The sequence below is a fragment of the Littorina saxatilis genome, linkage group LG12 (assembly GCF_037325665.1).
Source record: "Littorina saxatilis isolate snail1 linkage group LG12, US_GU_Lsax_2.0, whole genome shotgun sequence".
Classification (NCBI taxonomy): Eukaryota; Metazoa; Mollusca; class Gastropoda; order Littorinimorpha; family Littorinidae; genus Littorina; species Littorina saxatilis.
This window is the reverse complement of record NC_090256.1, coordinates 64,791,699-64,813,906: the sequence shown is the minus strand read 5'-3', so window position 1 is coordinate 64,813,906 and position 22,208 is coordinate 64,791,699. Positions and strand designations below refer to the sequence as shown.

At 42.1% G+C, this 22,208-nt stretch overlaps 1 protein-coding gene and 1 non-coding gene across 2 annotated transcripts in view; both read left to right on the top strand.

Moving 5' to 3' along the window:
• The window catches only part of LOC138982549 (WD repeat-containing protein 11-like), a 39,539-nt gene that overhangs the window by 6,990 nt on the left and 10,341 nt on the right, over positions 1-22,208 (top strand). Inside the window, exons 10-25 of the mRNA XM_070355863.1 lie at positions 331-518; positions 1,446-1,758; positions 3,286-3,370; positions 4,057-4,163; positions 4,604-4,676; positions 5,673-5,781; positions 6,240-6,385; positions 9,536-9,662; positions 10,611-10,717; positions 11,153-11,276; positions 11,981-12,149; positions 13,976-14,144; positions 15,122-15,187; positions 15,493-15,577; positions 16,106-16,324; positions 18,091-18,257. Of these exons, the coding sequence (XP_070211964.1) occupies positions 331-518; positions 1,446-1,758; positions 3,286-3,370; positions 4,057-4,163; positions 4,604-4,676; positions 5,673-5,781; positions 6,240-6,385; positions 9,536-9,662; positions 10,611-10,717; positions 11,153-11,276; positions 11,981-12,149; positions 13,976-14,144; positions 15,122-15,187; positions 15,493-15,577; positions 16,106-16,324; positions 18,091-18,257 (2,254 nt within the window). The remainder of the gene's footprint in view (positions 1-330; positions 519-1,445; positions 1,759-3,285; positions 3,371-4,056; positions 4,164-4,603; positions 4,677-5,672; positions 5,782-6,239; positions 6,386-9,535; positions 9,663-10,610; positions 10,718-11,152; positions 11,277-11,980; positions 12,150-13,975; positions 14,145-15,121; positions 15,188-15,492; positions 15,578-16,105; positions 16,325-18,090; positions 18,258-22,208) is intronic.
• Positions 593-670, top strand: Trnam-cau (transfer RNA methionine (anticodon CAU)). The gene has a single exon. It is a non-coding gene; the product is annotated as a tRNA-Met (tRNA).

Below are 22,208 nucleotides of genomic sequence, written 5' to 3'. Positions count from 1 at the left end.
TCTAAGGTGTACATTTTCTTTTCAAAGTACGTGCATGTACCGTTGCTGAACACTTAAGTTTGTTCTTAGTGTGTTGAGCTTTAGTTGAATGTGCAAACAGATGAATATATATGGTAGTATACATTTATGCAGCTTCTCTGCTTTGCTTTTTTTCTTCGCATGTGTGTGTGTGTGTGTGCATGCTCACATCCACATGGATGAATATGCGCATGCACAAAACACAGGTTCACACTTTTAGGTTGTCACTCCTTCCTCTACATAGAATCAACAGAATAATGGTTTGCAATTGTGTGTGCCTTGTAAATCATTGCTTTTATGTTTTTATTTCAGACGACACACCGCCCAACATCTCACAGGATGTTGCATATGACCTGCGCTGTCAGTCAGACCCATTACGTGTAACGCGTCACAACCGTGTGTATGGCGCGTCGTTGTTCCCTGTGTCAGAGAACAACGTAGCACTGATTATGAGTGACAGTAGAGTCATCTTCTGGGAGCTACAGGCAGGGGAAGTACATGTAAGTAACTTTGCTTATTTTGTACTCTACTTTATGTGAATATATATATATATCATAGTTGCATTTGATTCAGGGACCGCAACACGGTGGCCTAGTGGTAAGGCGTCCGCCCCATGAGCGGGAGGTCGTGGGTTCGAACCCCGGCCGGGTCATACCTAAGACTTTAAAATTGGCAATCTAGTGGCTGCTCCGCCTGGCGTCTGGCATTATGGGGTTAGTGCAAGGACTGGTTGGTCCGGTGTCAGAATAATGTGACTGGGTGAGACATGAAGCCTGTGCTGCGATTTCTGTCTTGTGTGTGGCGCACGTTATATGTCAAAGCAGCACCGCCCTGATATGGCCCTTCGTGGTTGGCTGGGCGTTAAGCAAACAAACAAACAAACAATTTGATTCAGGGGCATTAACTTCTGAAATTTGGTTGAAGGTGCAGATTTGTTGTGTTAATTGACGGTTAAGCAGACAGTTCCAAGGACACGCCACGGATCATGTTGTTGATACTTGCTTTATTTCTGAAAGACAACAAAAGGAAGAAAGATTGACTGAGTGATTGAATTACCATCATATTAGTCTGTGAAAGAAAATCGCATATATAAGTAGTTGCTGTCATTTTGGAAACAGGAAGATACATGCGTAAACAGTCAAAAAGTGTTGTTATGCTTATAAGTATTTTGTTCAGTCTGAATCCTATTCACATCTGTAGCAACAGATCAAAAGACACCTTTATTGTAAACTGGACACATCACTGGCTTAGGAATATTCCTCCTTTGAGCCTCTCGTGATATTTGTTTTTGATATTGAAAGTGATTGACTTTGAAGCTGCTCCTCATGTGTGAAGCATTGCATTTTGGTCCGTCAAGCCAGGGCAGATCGTTTTCCATAGTCGTATCAGTAATTATCCACAAAAATGATGCTGACACCTCATTGCAGGCACAGCATACCCACTCCATCACCTCGCCGCTGTACCCGCCAGAACCGCTCAACACAGAAGGCCTCTCCGAGGATTCTCTCAACACCATCACCTTCCCCGTCATCAGCGATGTACCAAAGCCGTCGCTGGGCTTGTCTGACATGCTGGCGTCGTCTGTGGGCGACTCTCTGGGCAGGATGGGGCTTGGCGTTCATCTCAAGTTCTTGATGACGGGGCTGCTGAACGGGATCTCCTCGCACATTACGGTGGTGCGGATGTGCCCGCCCCTCACCAACAAGAACTGGGATGTCTATGAGCCTGTTCTTGCCCTTGGTGGGTTGTTGTTTTAAAACATTTAAAAAATCCAAAAAAAATCATAAAAACACACCAAGTAAAAACATCAGTCTTGAGTACTTTTTTTTTACTTAATATGATTTTATGTTTGGGTTGTTTTTTTATGTTTAGTTGTTTAAGAGAAGACAATTGTAACCACACTTTTCCATCCAGTGTTTAATTGTATGGACAATAAATTGTCTTATGCCTTATGTCTTTTTAAAAGGGGTTCTTTTCACATTAAGTCAAGTTTTGACTAAATGTTTTAACATAGAGGGGGAATCGAGACGAAGGTCGTGGTGTATGTGTGTGTGTGTGTGTGTGTGTGTGTGTGTGCGTGTGTGTGTGTGTGCGTGTGTGTGTGTGTGTGTGTGTAGAGCGATTCAGAGTAAACTACTGGACCGATCTTTATGAAATTTGACATGAGAGTTCCTGGGTATGATATCCTCAGACATTTTTTTCATTTTTTCGATAAATGTCTTTGATGACGTCATATCCGGCTTTTTGTAAAAGTTGAGGCGGCACTGTCACACCCTAATTTTTCAATCAAATTGATTGAAATTTTGGCCAAGCAATCTTTGACGAAGGCCAGATTTCGGTATTGCATTTCAGCTTGGTGGTTTAAAAATTAATTAATGACTTTGGTCATTAAAAATCTGAAAATTGTAAAAAAAAATAATTTTTTTATAAAACGATTCAAATTTATGTTCATCTTATTCTTCATCATTTTCTGATTCCAGAAACATATAAATATGTTATATTTGGATTAAAAACAAGGTCTGAAAATTAAAAAAATTAAAAATTATGATCAAAAGTACATTTTTGAAATCAATTTAAAAACACTTTCATCTTATTCCTTGTCGATTCCTGATTCCAAAAACATATAGATATGATATGTTTGGATTAAAAACACGCTCAGAAAGTTAAAATGAAGAGAGGTACAATAAAGCGTGTTATGAAGCACAGCACAACCGCTACCGCGCCAAACAGGCTCGTCACTTTCACTGCCTTTTGCACTAGCGGCGGACTACGTTCAATTTCATTCTGTGAGTTCCACAGCTTGACTAAATGTAGTTTCTGTGATTATTCAACTCATTTCAACTCAGCTCAACTCTTTATTTGAAAAAGTTTCCTTTTGTTGTTTTGCTTTCTGCCATCTTGCATCACAGCAGCAGCATCCAGAGAGATGGTATCATCCGTCTGTCATTATTATTTAATTTGTGTGTTGTTGATCTTGTTCATCCATTTTAAAGGCTGATGTTTTGTTTGTCTCTATTTAAACGTTCCATAATCTTTTTATTCTCGTTTTTAAAAACATAATTTTGGAACGTTAGCAGTCGAATTGTTTTGGATTTCTATCATTACCAGTTTCTGTAAGTTGTAACTAGGGTACAGACTGCTTCTCATTCCAGAACAGCCTTTGCCCAGTTAAGGCAATGCCAGATACAACTGTTGCATTGAATGCAAAGGACATTGCAAAAAACAGTATGGTGTAAGATTTTATGTTCTTTCTATTCTTTATTTCAGGTACCTACTCAGGTTCAGTGCAACTGGCAAATGTTGCCAGTGGCCAGATAGAGAAAGAGTACAGTCTGCATTCAAGCACTGTCAGGTATGTGCCTATGTCAAGATGAAGAGCAGTCAGTTGTCCAGTTTTCAGGATGTCAGGCAGACACAGGCACAGATGTTCAATAACTGGCTTGTTCGAGGAGTAAGGCATATAATGTTAGATTTGTTGGGAGTCATTTTTTAGGACCTTGACACATTTATTTTTAGCTGAAAACTGGAAATTTTTAGCTGAAAACTGGAAATTTTTCTTGCAGCTATTGAAAAATATACAGACAAAAACAAGAGAGACTCTCTCTCTGTTTCTCTCTCTCTCTCTCTCTCTCTCTCTCTCTCTCTCTCTCTCTCTCTCTCTCTCTCTCTCTCTCTCTCTCTCTCTCTTCAATGTATTTTTAAATATAGTGTACAATGATTGTTTGTTTATTCTTTAGACATAGCAGATTAGTCCCTCTTTGCGGCGAGGGCCAGATGTAAAAAAGCAGATCACTGCTTTTTCTATTACCTTTGTCAAATAAAAGATCCTATTTTATGTTCCTCTATGTGCCGGTGTGATCTCAAGTGTTACATTGCAAGTTAATTTGAGTGTAGAAAAAATACTACTGTCTGTAACTTGTAAGGGTGAACCTTAATTCAGTATTGTGTTGATTGCAACATGGGGGCTGTGACATTATGAGCAATGAATTCAACATACACACATGCATGACGGTGGGGTTTTTTGTCTCTTGATGACAGGGGCATAGAGTGGGCCAGCCTGAAGCACTTTGTGTCCTACGCATTCCCCAGCCCCGGACCCAGCGGTCTTGTCCGCAATGAGCTCCTCCATGTGGATACCGTCTCTGGTAAGACCCGGCTTATATTTCTGTCTATTCAGTTGTGTTGTTGGAGGGTTATTGCCTTTTGATCTTAGTTTTGTTTTTGTCTGTGTGTGTGTGTGTGTGTGTTTTTCTTCTTTTTTGTTGTTGTTGACGTATGGTCATTTCTGGAAGGACTTGGATAACTGCAATTTATTTTCTGTTCACTTCATATTGTGTTGTTTGGGCTGTTTCTCTCTCTTTTTCTTTTTTTTTCTTGCGTTTTTTTTAAAGGTTATTTATTTGTTTGTTTGTTTATTTGTTTATTTAGTTTATTTAGTTTATGTATTGAAATGACATGTGCCTGAGTGAATCCTTGATAATGACTACATGTGTCATAACATAAAAGAGAATTTTCAATTTAAAGGTGTGTTTTTGTGTGTAAATAAAGAAACCCACATGCTGACTAATTTTTGACTGGTGTTCAGGTCGACAGACACCGATTCGCAGCAACAAGGACGAAGAGTCTCCCATTGAGCAGTTGCAAGTTTCCTATCTGAAGTAAGTACTGATTTTTCCAGCTGTATGTAAAGCAACTCAAAATTAGCATAGTTTCATACTTTTCTGGCATTACTTGAAAAGAGTATGACGTGCCACCTAATATCAGACTTACACAAAAGGTTCTCTTGCATTTGCTCCCAACTCTGTTTAGTTACTGAGAAAAAGCGTTGACAGCTAGATGAATCAGGTAGCACGTGCATTCACATACAGAAGCACAGACTCGGACATAAACAGACTCGTAGACAGATTTATCATGTACAAACTCAAACACACATCCCCACACAAACCCAACCTTTAGTTGTCAAAACAAATGTCACAAATAGGTAAAGACCCTTTACTTTACATGGCATATCTCTTTGCTTTCCAGGAAGTAATCCAAAAACAGATTAAGACTCTAACGTTCCAAAATTCAGATTGATAATAAATATACCTCGTCAGCATCAATGTGGGCGGGGATGTAGCTCAGTCGGTAGCACGCTGGATTTGTATCCAGTTGGCCGCTGTCAGCGTGAGTTTGTCCCCACGTTCGGCGAGAGATTTATTTCTCAGAGTCAACTTTGTGTGCAGACTCTCCTCGGTGTCCGAACACCCCCGTGTGTACACGCAAAGCACAAGACCAAGTGTGCACGAAAAAGATCCTGTAATCCATGTGAGAGTTCGGTGGGTTATAGAAACACGAAAATACCCAGCATGCTTCTTCCGAAAACAGCGTATGGCTGCCTAAATGGCGGGGTAAAAACGGTTATACACGTAACATTCCACTCGTGCAAAAAACACGAGTGTACGTGGGAGTTTAAGCCCACGAACGCAGAAGAAGAAGTCAGCATCAATGCATGCAAGATTCATCGAAGATTTTGATATAAGTTCATTATTTGTACCAAAAGTGTTTGTCTGTCTGTCTGCTTAAAAGATTACTGGGTCGACGTACTGTCAATGTCACGTTTTGTTTTGTCAATAATAAAACGTTCCAATAACCTTCAATTCTTGTTTTTCCAGGCAGTATTTTGTCATCGCGTTCAAGGACAAGCCGCTGGAACTGTGGGATCTCAGGTCCCACACCCTCATTCGTGAACTGCCAAGAAGTTTTCCTCGTCCTACTGCAGTGGTAATTAAACTGAGATTCCTCCCTCAAGCAAAACTTTGAGAGAATGTGTTTGAATAATTTTACAGTGGCAGGGTTTAGTTGGGCAAGGGAAACAACTCTTCTAAGCGAGACATGAAGAAAGATTTTTCAAATCTGTGCTTGATACAAGGGAAACATTTGATTGAAGATTGCATTTGCCAGAAGTAGACTACTCTCTGTTTTACGAAGATTTGAATTCCATTCTTTGTTTGTTACTTAAAAGGAATCAACAATATTTTTCAACAAAATGGGATTTGGCAGTCCATTATGTCTCCTTTTGAGAATCACACTTGTAGTCTTCTTCTTCCACTATATTGAGTTCCACTAGTAATTTAGAAAACAATTGCTTAATCATTTGTGTAAGTCTTGAACTTTATTGAATGGCTGATTGATTGATTGATTGATTGATTGATTGAGTGTTTGAGTGATCTTTCTTTCAGTGTTGGTCTCCATCGCACAGCCTGAAGTCTCTGAAGAAGAAGCTACTGGACTCCAACGCAGACGAGAAGACGACGGCACAAAAACTGTCCGGGGAAGGTGACACTCCCAGCTTCAACTCCACCACGGCTGATCCCAGCGCCGGAAAGTGAGTCTTCCTCTTTCTCATGTGTATTCCATTTCCTGAAATGGGCCAGGGGCCAGTTTCATAAGCCAGAAACACAGTCGACCAACTGCAGTTGTCCGAGAGAACCACAGTAATCTGACGTTATCGGGTTTCACGAACAAAATTTCAGTCGGCCGACTGCGGGTCGTCTCACCGGAAGTCGGCCAAACACGGTGATGCTCTCTCCCCAACACTGTGTTCGGCTTACTGCGGTAAACCAAAAATAAATGTAATTATCCCCACAGTCAATGGCACAATGCTCACACTTTTTTGGATTGTGAGCCAAACCTTGTGATTGTTCTTCGAAATGTATCTATCATAACGCAGTAATCCAGGAGACAAGTCAGGGTTATTGAAGACGTCACATTATGGCGTAAGAGGGTTCGACGTCACGCGAAAGAATTACTGAAAGTCTCGGTCATTGTTATTTTGAGCGGGCCGAGACTAGTTTTTTCTTCGAAATCGGCCATTTCCACGTGCGAATGAGCAAACGGAAGTGGTAATGTTGCTAAATGTAGCCCTCGATTGGCCATTCGGATTACTGTACAGTTGGTCGACTGCGGTTGTCCGCGGGTGACGGTGATTCGCTCATGAAACGCGCTTTTCGGTGACCCGGCGATCAACCACAGTCGATCGACTGGGCGGTCGATCGACTGTCAGTCGGTTCACTGCTATCTTATGAAACTGGCCCCTGGTGAAGTTATGCCCCCTCTTTCTTTCGGCTGGTAACTGGCGCCACCTCACGGCAAGATCACACGAGAAAGGAAACAAAACTTGCATTGGTCCCAATTAGCATATCAGTTTGGTAACAGTATGTGTGTAAGTCGTGCATTTTATACGGTAAACAGACAATGGTCGGTTCTGGTGAGGTTATGCCCCTTCTTTCTTTCGGCTGGTAACTGGCGCCACCTCGCGGCAGGACCACAGGAGTTGTCTCGCGTTATCACCACAGAAGCGCTCATTATGTTGATAGGGTATCATACTCTTGGCTAAAATTTTAAAACATTGTTAGCATAGCTCCTACCAAAAAGAAAAAGGCAAAGATGTATAAGCTGCCGTCTCATTTGACTCAATTTAAGCTGTAGTAAATTTGTAGAGCATTAGATTTCACGAGTCTCATGCTAAATAAGGCCGGCCATATACAATAAGATGGACATGATTTAAACTTATGGGTTTTAATTTTTGAGTCACTTGAGAAAAAGTGACTCTATGTAATCGGTCAGTGTTAGTCTGTCCGGCCGGCCGGCCGGCCGTCCGTAGACACCACCTTAACGTTGGACTTTTCTCGGAAACTATCAAAGCGATCCGGCTCATATTTTGTTTAGTCGTGACCTCCAATGACCTCTACACTTTAACGATGGTTTCGTTGACCTTTGACCTTTTTCAAGGTCACAGGTCAGCGTCAAAGGAAAAATTAGACATTTTATATCTTTGACAAAGTTCATCGGATGTGATTGAAACTTTGTAGGATTATTCTTTACATCAAAGTATTTACATCTGTAGCCTTTTACGAACGTTATCAGAAAAACAAGGGAGATAACTAGCCTTTTCTGTTCGGCAACACACAACTTAACGTTGGGCTTTTCTCGGAAACTATAAAAGTGACCGGGCTCAAATTTTATGTGAACGTGACTCCCAGTGACCTCTACACTTTGACGTCTGCTTTGGTGACCTTTGACCTTTTTCAAGGTCACAGGTATGTCTTGAAGGAAAAAAATTGAAATATCATATCTCTGAAACTATTCATCGGATTTGATTCAAACTTTATAGGATTATTCTTTACATCAAATTATTTACATCTGTATTGTGTTGTGAATAGCAATTTCTTCCTGTCCATCTGATGCCTCATATAATATTCAGAACTGCGAAAGTGACTCGATCGAGCGTTTGCTCTTCTTGTTTATTCATGTATTTATTGCTTTTCATTGTTGTTGTTTTACTGTTTTGTTATTGTTGTATTGCTCAGAGGTTTGAGACATTAGATTTTCATTGTTTCTAATTTTGTGTCTCTATATCTCTGTCTGTTTTTCGGCCTGACTATCTTTCAGTCTGTCATCCTATCTGTCTCTGCCCCTCTCCTTCTTCTCCTCCCCAAGCTGAGTTTCCAGCTTGAAAAAAAAGAATGTTGACGTGATACTGTGGAACCCCCTTTTTAAGACCCTCCGATTTTAGACTTCCCCCATTTTAAAGGTGGTCGTCTACATTTTTTTGCTTTTTTTCAATAATCTTATGGTTAGATTTCGCTAAAAAGTTATGTCAGATGATGAATGAACCATGGGGAAAAAAGTTATAGAAAAAAAATATATGTAAAAAAAAGATTTTATTTTTGTGTAGCGTGACTCACGCTTCCAATATTTTGTTTTCTGTTTGCTGAGAACATGTGCTTTGCCTAAAAATACTGACCAATCACAACATCGAACGCAGAAGAAGAAGAACTGACCAATCAAATTCATGTCACTATGCTTATAGCCACGCCCAAACAAGTGCAGCAACAGTTTGACACTGGAGCGCTGTCCACGCTTTTTTTAAACGCACAAAATGCACGGGATTTGAGAGGAGTTTTGCGCTTGGCATTTTCCAAATAAGGATATCCTACTATGAGTACTACGCTGGAATACTACAATGAATTTTCAAACCGCTACACTGTATAGTTGATATTTGTAGATAATAGACTCTGCATTTTAATGGTCAAATGGCGATTTCGGTATAAAAATGTAGACAAGGACCTTTAACCCCTTCACTGCCCACCCCGTATGTAATACGTGGTCATTTTCTGTTTATCGTACGCCCATAACCGTATCTCATACGTGGGATTTGTGTCAACAACATTTCAGGACATTTCTGAAAACTAAATGGGAGGTAACCACTGTCCAAGTACTTGTAGGGGTTCTAAACACAGTTCTTTCCCATAGACCATTCGGATAAGTTACTACCACTGTGGCAGTGAAGGGGTTAAGACCTTGCTTTTTTTAGACATTCTGTTCTAAACCTTTGTAAATTTACCCCCATTTCAAGACTCCCTCCTATTACAGACCCGGTTTTCTTAGATTTGTTTAGGTCCTAAAAGCGGGAGGGGGGGGGGAGGGCACTGTATTTGCATCATTAACAATGGAACCCATGCTAACGTTTCAGGGAGAAGAAAGCCCAGGACAAGGTGTCGGTGAGGGAACACTTCGTCATGACAGACAAGGATTGCACGGTGTTTCACTTCATTGTAGAAGGCAGCGCCATTTCTGATGTGACAAAGATTCCACCTGAGGTGCGTCACACAGTGCTACTTTTTGCTTGAAAAGATTAGCGCTATTATTTAGGTTTATTATGCAGGGTGAACAAACTTGAGTTACGAGTTTTGTATATATTCACTTAATGATCATGATTATCAGCACACTTTTGGTCGGTACTGTTCTTAGATTTGTTTATTTCTTTAAGTCCTGCATGGTTAAATGAGGATGAAAATAACAACAAATAAATAACAAAGGTGTTCCCGCAGTGGGGCACTGCGGTTATGAAATTAAAGGCCCCTCCTGTTTTTGGAACCGCAGGAGCTTTCTAGTTTGCTGTTAGGTAGATTTTTGGTTCCTCTTTCCTGTCATGCTCTCTTTTTCTTCATGAATTCTTTTCTTTTTTCTGCCTTCTTGCTCATTCACCTGTATTTTTTCCAAAAATCTCTTCTCTTGCCGCTTGTCTCGCGATTCATGTATAGTTTAATCTGTTAGTGTTCTGATGTAAGTCCAGCAGTAGATAGGTTAAGCCTATTTTAACATACTGGAAACTGGTAATCTTCCAGTGGGTATTAATTTAGTTTTACTAAAGCCTGCTGGGACACAAGTAATGGGTTAGTGCATTTGTAAACAGGAATCGCTTGACAAGTGGCCCCCTTCATCCCCCCCTTCCTCGTCCTGATATGGCTCTGCGTAGTCGGCTGACGTTAAGCAACAAATAAATAAATAAATAAATAAATAACAAAGGTGTTCTTTAGGTTTTGATTGCCACTGAGTGCATTTGTGAAAACATTCATGCCGGCAAATCTAAAGATCGTTTTGTGATTTTGATATGAGTCATGTCATTATGAAACTGTTGATGAAGTTGACTGATATGAGTCTGTGATGTTTGTATCAAGCCTACATTATTGATGCCTGAAAGAGTCTTACGATGAAAGTCTGTGAATATTGTAAGCATCATAATTATCATTGTTGATGTTTGACAGAGTGGACTGACACGAGTTACCTCCCTGGCCTGGAAAGGGGACTTCCTGGTGTTTGGTGATGCTGAGGGCATTCAGTGCCTGTGGGACCTCAAGGCAAAAATATCCAGGTCAGAATCTTAATAATATTAAAAATAATCTCAACAAAATGAGAAGAAAGAAATACTTTAAAATCCGCATAACTCTCACTTATTTAATTACACATGTCGTATGCATTTAGAGAATTTAACTTCCCTGTGTGTCTCATATCCAGGTCCGAGTTCCTGCAGGGGAGTCTGCTTATTGTGAAATGAATTTCTGGGATATTTTAGATAGTGTGAATGGAAATTTTAATTCCCATCCATTCACCAATTTGTCACTTTGAAATCATGTATTTTGGGTATCTCAATATTTTAAAAGTTTGCATATGGGGTGTACTGAAGCCTTTTTGGTTTTGTATACCTGTTAACCCAGGTGTTTGATACATGACTAAATCATTTTTTGTTCAAAAGTCCTTTGTTTTCAGTGATTAATATTTATTTGTGTTTATGAATGTTTGTATTCAGAACCACTCCAACAAACCGTGGCTGGATAAAAAAGATCAGGTTTGCTCCTGGACGAGAGAACCTCAAGTTCTTCACGCTTCACAACGATGGTGTGCTGATCTGGGATATTGGGGCTGATGGAAAGGTCTGTCGTGATCAGATTTCTAATTCAAGTTTCTGTCTGTGTGTGGTTCTTTTTTTTCATTCCTTGGTAAAGTTTCAAGATACTAAAATTAGTTTAGAAAAAGTGAAGTAAAGATATTTTGAGTAAAACCACAGGCAAATGATTTATCTGGCCTCCTTCATTTTGGTATTTTCAGAGTCTTTTTTTAATATCTTCTTCTCATTGAATATAAAGCCAGTGGAATTTGTTTTCATAGTTGGGTATGTGGTGCAGATGTACTTAGGACAGGTTGTAAGACTAGGCTTAAGACAACGACCTCTATCTTTGTATATTAAAGAGCAATCCTTCATTTAGTCGGTTTTCTACAGCTGCTAGTCGCTTATTCTACCACAATGACTGTTGGGTGTGTAATAATAATAATACATGTAATAATAATGAACAACTATTAATCGCCCCTTCTCACAAGAGCTCACGGTGATGTACAATACCAAACAAACACACACACACATGCATGCATGCACGCACGCACGCACGCACGCACGCACGCACGCATGCACGCACGCACACACACACACACACACACACACACACACACACACACACACACACACACACACACACACACACACACACAGTGACACACACATGATAAAATCCAATTAATACAGTGAAATAAAACAACTATCCCAGAGCCCAACTAATATCAGAAATTATACTGTGTGCAGTCCGAGATCCTGCACTCGGTCAAGAGTCCCAAGGAGATGGCCAAAGTGGTGGACGTGGAGTGGGCGGGGTCTGACCGCCCAGCCCTGGTCACCAGTCACAGCTGTCTGCACATCATGAACCTGGACATGCGCCACGCTACGTCACCCATCGAAAACTGGCAGCTTGCAGGTGCTGACTTATTTATTACAGTGGATTCCCCACTTTACAACCTTACAATAATTTGAGAAAATCAGGTCTTAAAAAGGAGGAAGTCCTAAAATAGAGGTACATTTACAGAGGTTATCAACAGAAAATCTGAAACACCAAAGTCTCAAAAGGGGGTAATCTTGAATTCGGAGTCTTAAAAGATGGGATTGACTGTTATCCAATGCCTGCGGCACAGAATCATACTGTCTACTTTGCAGTTCCCATGAGATTTAACTGGACGGTCTACTGAAGCAAGGCTTGCTGTCATCTGCTCAAGCCATGCCGTCTTTTGGCAAATGGATTTGGTTGTGTACGACCCATACTGTACAAAGGGGCAGTAAAAAGTTAAAGTCCCTATTCAAATGGTGTGGGTCGTGTATCACCCATACGTTTTAAGTTGAATCCTTCATCCGGAAGTTGTAGTCCAAAGCATCATCCGGTGAAGGTTAACTAAGTGACTGTAGAGGGAAACAGAGATGAGATGACACCATGATGTATATAACAAAACGAGTGGCTGTATTCCATTTTTTTGAGTCACTTGAGAAAAAGTGACTCTATGTAATCGGTCAGTGTTAGTCTGTCCGGCCGGCCGTAGACACCACCTTAACGTTGGACTTTTCTCGGAAACTATCAAAGCGATCGGGCTCATATTTTGTTTAGTCGTGACCTCCAATGACCTCTACACTTTAACGATGGTTTCGTTGACCTTTGACCTTTTTCAAGGTCACAGGTCAGCGTCAAAGGAAAAATTAGACATTTTATATCTTTGACAAAGTTCATCGGATGTGATTGAAACTTTGTAGGATTATTCTTTACATCAAAGTATTTACATCTGTAGCCTTTTACGAACGTTATCAGAAAAACAAGGGAGATAACTAGCCTTTTCTGTTCGGCAACACACAACTTAACGTTGGGCTTTTCTCGGAAACTATAAAAGTGACCGGGCTCAAATTTTATGTGAACGTGACTCATTGTGTTGTGAATAGCAATTTCTTCCTGTCCATCTGATGCCTCATATAATATTCAGAACTGCGAAAGTGACTCGATCGAGCGTTTGCTCTTCTTGTTAATCTTTTGTTTGACCAGCTAGCTGGCAGGCCAGTTTGGTATGCCAGAATAATCGAAGCCATCCTGCAGAGCCAAGCCAATATTCCCATTGTTTACATTCACATACTTCTTCTTCTTCTTCTTCTTCTTTGTTCATGGGCTTAGACTCCCACGTTCACTCATGTTTTTAGAGCGAGTGGATTTTTACGTGTATGACCGTTTTTACCCCGCTATTCCGGCAGCATACGCCGATTTTGGGGGAGGCATGCTGGGTATTTTCGTGTTTCTATAACCCACCGAACCTTGACATGAATTACAGGATCTTTTCCGTGCGCACTTTGTCTTGTGCTTGCGTGTACACACGAAGGGGGTTAAGTCACTAGCAGGTCTGCACATAAGTTGACCTGGGAGATCGGAAAAATCTCCACTCTTAACCCACCAGGCGGCAGCGACCGGGATTCGAACTCACGACCTCCCGATAAGGAGGCCAACATCTTACCACCACGCCATTGCGCCCGTCACATTCACATACAATGGAACCTCCCTTTTCAGACCTAAACAATCTAATAACATGAGGGCTTAAAAAGAAGAGAGTCTTAAAATGGAGCTTAATTTACAGAGGTTTTGAATAGAAAACATGAAATAGCAAGGTCTTTAAAAAGGGGCGTTCTTAGATTGGAGGATCTTAAAAGTGGGCCCCACTGTATAAAGGTGTCAGTGTCTGCAGTGTTGGTGACGAATTGTGTTACTCCTTGTGGCAGAGACTGTCCAGTGTCCGTACCTGCTGGGCAGCAAGGCGGCGGTGCTGGTCAAGTGTCTGCTGCAGCACCAGCCCTGGCTGGAGGGCTTTACCTTCAGCGTGGACGGCTTCAGGGAGGAGGACAAGGAACTGCAGAAAGCCGTCAACGCTCACCTGGCCTTGCTGAACAGGTCAGTACCGTACTTTCGGGACTATAAGGCGCTTTGTTATATAGGGCGCAACCCCCACTTTTGAGGTAAAATTGAGAAAAAACATCACATTAGACGCTTCCAGTCTATAAGCCGCACATCAAAGGAAGAATACAGAGTGGAAATATTTGTGCTCTGTGTGTGCAGCGAGATCAAAGCAGGTCCATTGTGATAGCTGGGTGGCCTTGTTTATAGACACTGACCTTCTTCCCCAGGGTCAATGACCCAGTTTTAGCTATGAGAGGTGGTTCCTCTTTCATATCTGCACCGGGGTCAGTGACCGAGTTTAACCTTTAACGAGTTTGTTGATGTCTTGAGAGGAAACTTGGCCAGGGTAGTACCTAGTAGCTGAAACATGCATTATCACAAGTTGTTTGACTGGTACTCGGGCGGTCTCTTTGATGTCTGAGATGAAACTTGGCCAGGGATTTCTATTTTAACAACACATAGGGCACTTCCGTTCAATAAGCCGCGGGGGTCAAGATTGAGAGAAAAAAGTTGCGCCTTATAGTCTTTTACGATACTTTCACATATGTCTGTGCTGTGCTCATTGTTAAGCCTGATGTTAATGGTGAGAAATTGACCTTGTGAAGTCTTCTTTGCGAAGCTCACTGCACCAAGCGTTGGTAAAAACACTTTGCAAAGTCTTCGCGAAGTCAACTTCAGGCTCAATTGTGAGGAAGGCTTTTAGCATTGACTAGAAGTGTTTGGTACAATGTACACTGGAACCAAGATTTTTGGGTAGATCTAAGACTTTACCCCTTTCTTTAAGAACCAGCTTTTTCATATTTTCAGTTCATATTACCTATGTGTTTTAGTGTGTGTGTGGGTGTGCATGCATCACTGCATGGCATGCATGCATGTGTGTGTGTGCATGTGTGAGTGTAGCTGAAAGCAATTTATTCTTATCTTTTCTTTTGTAGTAGCATATGCATTGCAACCATTTTCTAAATTTGCAGCTCTATGCAGACGTATCTTCCCAAAAGCCAGTTTGGAACCGCTGAAAGATGTCTCACTGTTGCAAGGTCAGTACGAACATTGCTTTTATTTGTTTCGTTGCACACGTTGCAACTTCCTTATACATTTGATGGAAAAAACTAACCTGCCATGCTTTGTAGTTCTAGTCAGTGTCTTGTACACTTCGAACTGTGTTTTTATCTATTTGATATGTAATTGATAAAGACATTGCACGTATATGACAAAATAAGTATTCATATGTTTCCCTTGATATGAATAAACTACACAACATGGCGAGAGTTGTTCATGTGCAATAAGTATTATTTTTAGCTTATTTGATTTTATTAAAGCAACTTGCTAATTTTTGTTTCAGGCTGTTCGGTGATGAGTCAGAGATTCACTTCTGGACAGTGGCTCTGCATTATTTGCGTACAAACAAAGCAAGACCCTCCTGGAAGGTATTTTTTAGAAGTTATAGAACATTTTCTGTTACAATGTTACATCGTTTGTCTGGTGTCTCTTTTACTCTTTTTTGTGAAGTGCACGATCAGCCAGTTGTTTAAAAACATTCTTAGCATTTGTAGCAGCCATTCTCCCTGAAAAAGCTAAAATATTGTTTTGCTGTAGATTTACTGTTTTAGTTGAATAATACTTCAGCAACACTTTCTTTGGGATTATAGCATCATGATAGTAAATGAATATGATATTTAGACCAAAGTAGGTCTTACATCCTTGCCTAGCAATTTGGCGCAAATTGGGACATTGCTGATGATATATTTTTGACATTTAGAGACATTTCATTTAATTTTATTTTGACAAATGCAAATCCCTAGAAAGATAGGTTAGTGGTCACAGAAAGGGTCTAAAACAGAAGATAGCTTGACGATGTCATACAGGTCATTGAAAGCTGATGAAAAAGACATTTTCAGAGGTTATACTAGAACAGGTATAAACAGAAATGTTTGCAGCCTCTGATCATTTTCCAGGAGGCTGCATCTGGATCCCTGACACCAATGAGTGAAGGTAGCGGTGGAGGAGGAGGGGACCGCTTTATTCCCCACACCCCCAGCTTCCAGGAATCCACCGACCTGGTGGTGCTGGATCAGTCCGAAGAGGAGCAGCAGAAACAGCGCATCAGGTTGCTGTTTCAAGACCAGCCCCTGGAGCGGTGCTATGATATTCTCTGTAACAACAACAGCTACAAGGTGAGGGTTGGTGAGGGGTGGTTGGGGTTGATGGGTGTTGATGATGCGGTGGAGGTTATGTGTGGATGTTGTGTGTGTGTGTGTCACTGTGTGTGTGTGTGTGTGTGTGTGTCAATGTGTGTGTGTGTGTCACTGTGTGTGTGTGTGTCAATGTGTGTGTGTGTGTGTCAATGTGTGTGTGTGTGTGTGTGTGTGTGTCAATGTGTGTGTGTGTGTGTGTGTCAATGTGTGTGTGTGGGAGGGGGAGGATGGGGTATCTCTCTATCTGTCTGTGTCTGCATCTATCTGTTGGTGTCTGTCTCTTTGTCTTTCCGTCTGTTCATCCTTCCGTCCGCCCGTCTGACTATCTGCCTGTCTGTCAGTTTGTATGCTTTTTAGCCTTCAGGAGAAGCTTGACTTGTAGAGCCTGAAGCACGGAGGCATGACAATTTTAAAATGCTCATTCATTGTTCAAAGTAAACAGGAGGCTCCAGTCCAGATGCATGTGATATGTTTTCATGATCCTGTGTTGGTAGTCATTGGTTAATACTTACTACTTGCACACTTGTTCTTTTTACATTTAGTCAAGTTTTGAATAAATGTTTTAACATAGAGGGGGAATCGAGATGAGGGTCGTGGTGTATGTGTGTGTGTGTGTGTGTGTGTGTGTGTGTGTGTCTGTGTGTCTGTGTGTCTGTGTGTGTCTGTCTGTGCGTGTGTGTGTGTGTAGAGCGATTCAGACTAAACTACTAGGCCGATCTTAATGAAATTTGACATGAGAGTTCCTGGGAATGATATCCCCGGACGTTTTTTTCTTTTTTTCGATAAATACCTTTGATGACGTCATATCCGGCTTTTTGTAAAAGTTGAGGCGGCACTGTCACACCCTCATTTTTCAATCAAATTGATTGAAATTTTGGCAAAGCAATCTTCGACGAAGGCCGGACTTTGGTATTGCATTTCAGCTTGGTGGCTTAAAAACTAATGAATGAGTTTGGTCATTAAAAAATTAGAAACTTGTCATTACAAATGTTTTTTATTAAACGATCCAAAAAAAATTTCATCTTATTCTTCGTCATTTTCTGATTCCAAAAACATATACATATGTCATATTTGGATTACAAACAAGCTCTGAAAATTAAAAATATGAAAATTATGATTAAAATTAATTTTCCGTAATCGATTTAAAAACAATTTCATCTTATTCCTTGTCGGTCCCTGATTCCAAAAACATATAGATAATGATATGTTTGGATTAAAAACAAACTCAGTAAGCTAAAAAGAATAGACATACAGAAAAGCGTGTTATCCTGCTCAGCGCAACCACTACCGCACTATTCTGCGACGAAACTACGAGTATGTGGTCTTGGTGAAAAAAGCAGTGCGTTCGGTTTCATTCTGTGAGTTCGACAGCTTGACTAAATGTTGTTTTTTCGCCTTACGCGACTTGTTGATCTTTCCCTTCATATACAGTTCTAAGGCTTCCCCAAAATCTATTTGTTTGAAAGAAATTGGTTTTACATTAACATTGTACAATATTTTGAGGCCAGCTAGTTCACTCAGGCTGAATCAGAATTACCGTACAGTGGTACCTGCAATGTGAGGTCCCCCTGATGACAGGACACCTTTAATTGAAGGACACATTCTTTTGTCGCTTTGACTATTATCTTGACCAAAATATTCCTGCAATGTAGGGACATTTTTGGCTGGTTACAAGGTATTCCTTTCATCACAGGTACCACTGTAATAATGTCAATCATAAGACTGCTAGAGGTGATTGTTTTCAGAAGTACCAGCTGGACCGCGTGGCGCTGCACGACAGCAAGCGGGCGACATACGAACACACGCAGAAGTGTGCAGAGAACTACATCTTGCTGGGTCAGACTGACCGCGCCGTGCAGCTCCTGTTGGAGACAGAGGCAGAGAATGACACTTACTACATTGACTCTCTAAGGTTAGCTACGCCCTGTTTTAGCTTTGTGAAGCAAGTCAGAGCATATATATATCTTCAGCTGAGGATGAATTTTAATAGTACACCGTTTAATGAGAGAATTTCACTTGATTCAGAAGTACAGTCAAACCTGTGTTGACAACTGGCTGTCTATAACCACCACCTGGCCATAATGACCACCATAAAGCCCCCCCCCCCCCCCCCCCCCCCCCCCCCCCCCCGCGGGTTAGGGGGAAGAATTTACCCGATGCTCCCCAGCATGTCATAAGAGGCAACTAACGGATTCTGTTTCTCCTTTTACCCTTGTTAAGTGTTTCTTGTATAGAATATAGTCAATGTTTGTAAAGATTTTAGTCAAGCAGTATGTAAGAAATGTTAAGTCCTTTGTACTGGAAACTTGCATTCTCCCAGTAAGGTCATATGTTGTACTACGTTGCAAGCCCCTGGAGCAATATTTTGATTAGTGCATTTGTGAACAAGAAACAATTGACAAGTGGCTCTATCCCATCTCCCCCCTTTCCTCGTCGCGATATAACCTTCGTGGTTGAAAACGACGTTAAACACCAAATAAAGAAAGAAAGACCACCATAAAGGATCCCCTTTATTTAGTAATCGTCTTGTGTCATCTTTGTATTGGTGATTACAGTAATCCTTTGTTTGTTAAACACCAAATAAAGAAAGAAAGACCACCATAAAGGATCCCCGACGGGTTTTACCAGATAGTTCACCTTTCCATAGCGACTACCGTATTTGACGGATTACAAGACGCACCGTTTTATTAGCCGCACCCCCGACTTTTAACAAAAAAATTGGGACGAGCCACGTATAGGCCGCGTCACTATATTAGCCGCCGTCGAAAAAAAATAATCATATCGTGTAAATCAATCAAAACAACCAGGCAAACGAAAGTACGATATTTGGCGAAATCGGCTCCGAGAATAAACAAGTGAAACAAAGAAGAAAAGTGAAAAAGTTTGAAGAAAAATATCACACACACACACAATTTGTAACCAACACACACATGTAGTCCCGCCCAGAATAAGCTTTTTTGGGATGATTTACGACTTTTGTGCACATTTCGAGCAGACGAAAACACAACATGGCGGCTCTCGCTCCTCCAACTATCGCGAGACGTTTTAGCCGCATCTTTTTATAAGCCGCAATTCAATTTTTGAGTCACTTGAGAAAAAGTGACTCTATGTAATCGGTCAGTGTTAGTCTGTCCGGCCGGCCGTCCGGCCGGCCGTCCGTAGACACCACCTTAACGTTGGACTTTTCTCGGAAACTATCAAAGCGATCGGGCTCATATTTTGTTTAGTCGTGACCTCCAATGACCTCTACACTTTAACGATGGTTTCGTTGACCTTTGACCTTTTTCAAGGTCACAGGTCAGCGTCAAAGGAAAAATTAGACATTTTATATCTTTGACAAAGTTCATCGGATGTGATTGAAACTTTGTAGGATTATTCTTTACATCAAAGTATTTACATCTGTAGCCTTTTACGAACGTTATCAGAAAAACAAGGGAGATAACTAGCCTTTTCTGTTCGGCAACACACAACTTAACGTTGGGCTTAACGTTGGACTTTTCTCGGAAACTATCAAAGCGATCGGGCTCATATTTTGTTTAGTCGTGACCTCCAATGACCTCTACACTTTAACGATGGTTTCGTTGACCTTTGACCTTTTTCAAGGTCACAGGTCAGCGTCAAAGGAAAAATTAGACATTTTATATCTTTGACAAAGTTCATCGGATGTGATTGAAACTTTGTAGGATTATTCTTTACATCAAAGTATTTACATCTGTAGCCTTTTACGAACGTTATCAGAAAAACAAGGGAGATAACTAGCCTTTTCTGTTCGGCAACACACAACTTAACGTTGGGCTTTTCTCGGAAACTATAAAAGTGACCGGGCTCAAATTTTATGTGAACGTGACTCATTGTGTTGTGAATAGCAATTTCTTCCTGTCCATCTGATGCCTCATATAATATTCAGAACTGCGAAAGTGACTCGATCGAGCGTTTGCTCTTCTTGTTTTTTTAATGTCGCGGCTTGTAGTCCGTCAAATACGGTACCTGTCAGTTTCAGTCCCAACTGACTGTTTCAGCCTGTCTTAGATGACCGCCCTTTGTCTTCGACTTGGCGAATCATACTTGTTCTCGTCAAAATAATCCTACTTTATCCGCCACGCTGAAAACACGATAGCTGTTAATAATGTAATGTGGGAAAGTTTGACTCACTAAAAGCAAGATTAAATTACATATTCTTACTCCGAGTCATATATTAGCATTGACGCAGTCGAGATGCTAGGTAGACTGAAAAACGCTATCCCGTCTATAGTATAAGGGAAGCAACCCAAGCAAAAAAGTAGCAAGCTTGCTACCCTGGGTTGCCTCCCGTAGCGTGCATCACGCCACAGATCTCGTACCAAATACGAGACACCCTCATTCGACATCTTTCAGCCAGGGAGACAGGTCGTGCTTGATTTCGCTCCTAGGCTGTTGTTTGCTGTCTGCTTGACACCCACCAGCCTCGGCTCCCCGTCTGCTCATAGCTGTTTCTAGCGGTGAGATTGTTCCATTTTGTTGTTGTTTGCATTGCCATTCTGCTGAGAATTTTCTCGTCCGCGGACTTGTGAATTTTGCTCGGTAGTTTGTTGCCGTGGCCGCCATTTTGGTCGCCATTTTTCGCATACACGTGGTGTTTTCTGCTGGTTAGTTTGGGTCCGTGCTCGGACTTTTAGCGTCGACCAGTAGCACTATTACCTGCTTGTAACTTGTACCTTGTGCTAGTTTATTCTGCTGAAGTATTACGTCCTAGAGACTTGTGTATTTTCAGTAGTTTGTTTTTCTCGCGTGACATCATGTCTGATAGTGAGAAAAAGCGAGCGGCTAAGGCCGAGAGTAAGGGCAAAGGCCCTGGCAAACCTAAGTCCTCGGCTTCTACTTCTTCGGCTAGGAACCCCACGGTTCACGTTTCTGACCCGAAGACTAACTTCGTTTTTTCGGTGCCCATTTCGGCGCCGGAGGAAACTTCGTCTGGCTCGCGTGCGGCGGGCTTGACCGCTACCACGTCCGTTTCAACCCCGGTACCTGTGCCGGAGGCTGGCACTCTTGTGGCTAGCCTTTTGTCCTCTTTGATTCCAGAAATTCGGACTCTCGTGCGTACAGAGATGGCGCGGACGGACCCTGTTTCCAGCTCTGCCTCCCTCCCGGGGGTGTGCGACCCTCGGTCGTTGGCTTCCTGTGTTCCTGTTGTTTCCGGATCACCTGTCCAGCCTGCAGGCGTTTCTCTTCTCGGCCGGCGCTCGGTGACTCCCGCTTGCGGGAGTGCACCTGAGCAGGTCCCTTTTGGGATACGGTCGCCGCAAGGTATGTGCTCGCAGCAGCCGTCCGCGGCAGCTGCACTTCCAGTTCCTGGAAGTAGTGGTTCACTGGACAGCGGACAGACCATGGTCCCTGCCGGTTTGAGCTACGACTTACATAAGCAGTCGCTCGCGGCAGCTTCCCTTCCGGCTCCGGCCGGAAGTAGTGGTTCATTGGACAGCGGACAGACCATGGTCCCTGCCGGTGTGCGCTACGAATTACGTAAGCAGTCGCTCGCGGCAGCTTCCCTTCCGGCTCCGGCCGGAAGTAGTGGTTCACTGGACAGCGGACAGACCATGGTCCCTGCCGGTTTGAGCTACGAACTACGTAAGCAGTCGTTTGCGGCAGCTTCTCTTCCGGCTCAGGCCGGAAGTGTTGGTTCACTGGTATGCGGACAGACCATGGTCCCTTCCGGTTTGAGCTTTGCCCAGTTTCAGCAGCCGTTTCCGGCAGCTGCCCTTCCTGCCTTGGCGGGAAGTGTGGGTCCAGCCGGTCGTGCACAGTCCTCTGTCACTTCCGGTTCCGGCCTAGGGCTCCCGGGTTGTAGCTGGCAGACTCCACAGCCATGGCATAGCTATGCGGTGGC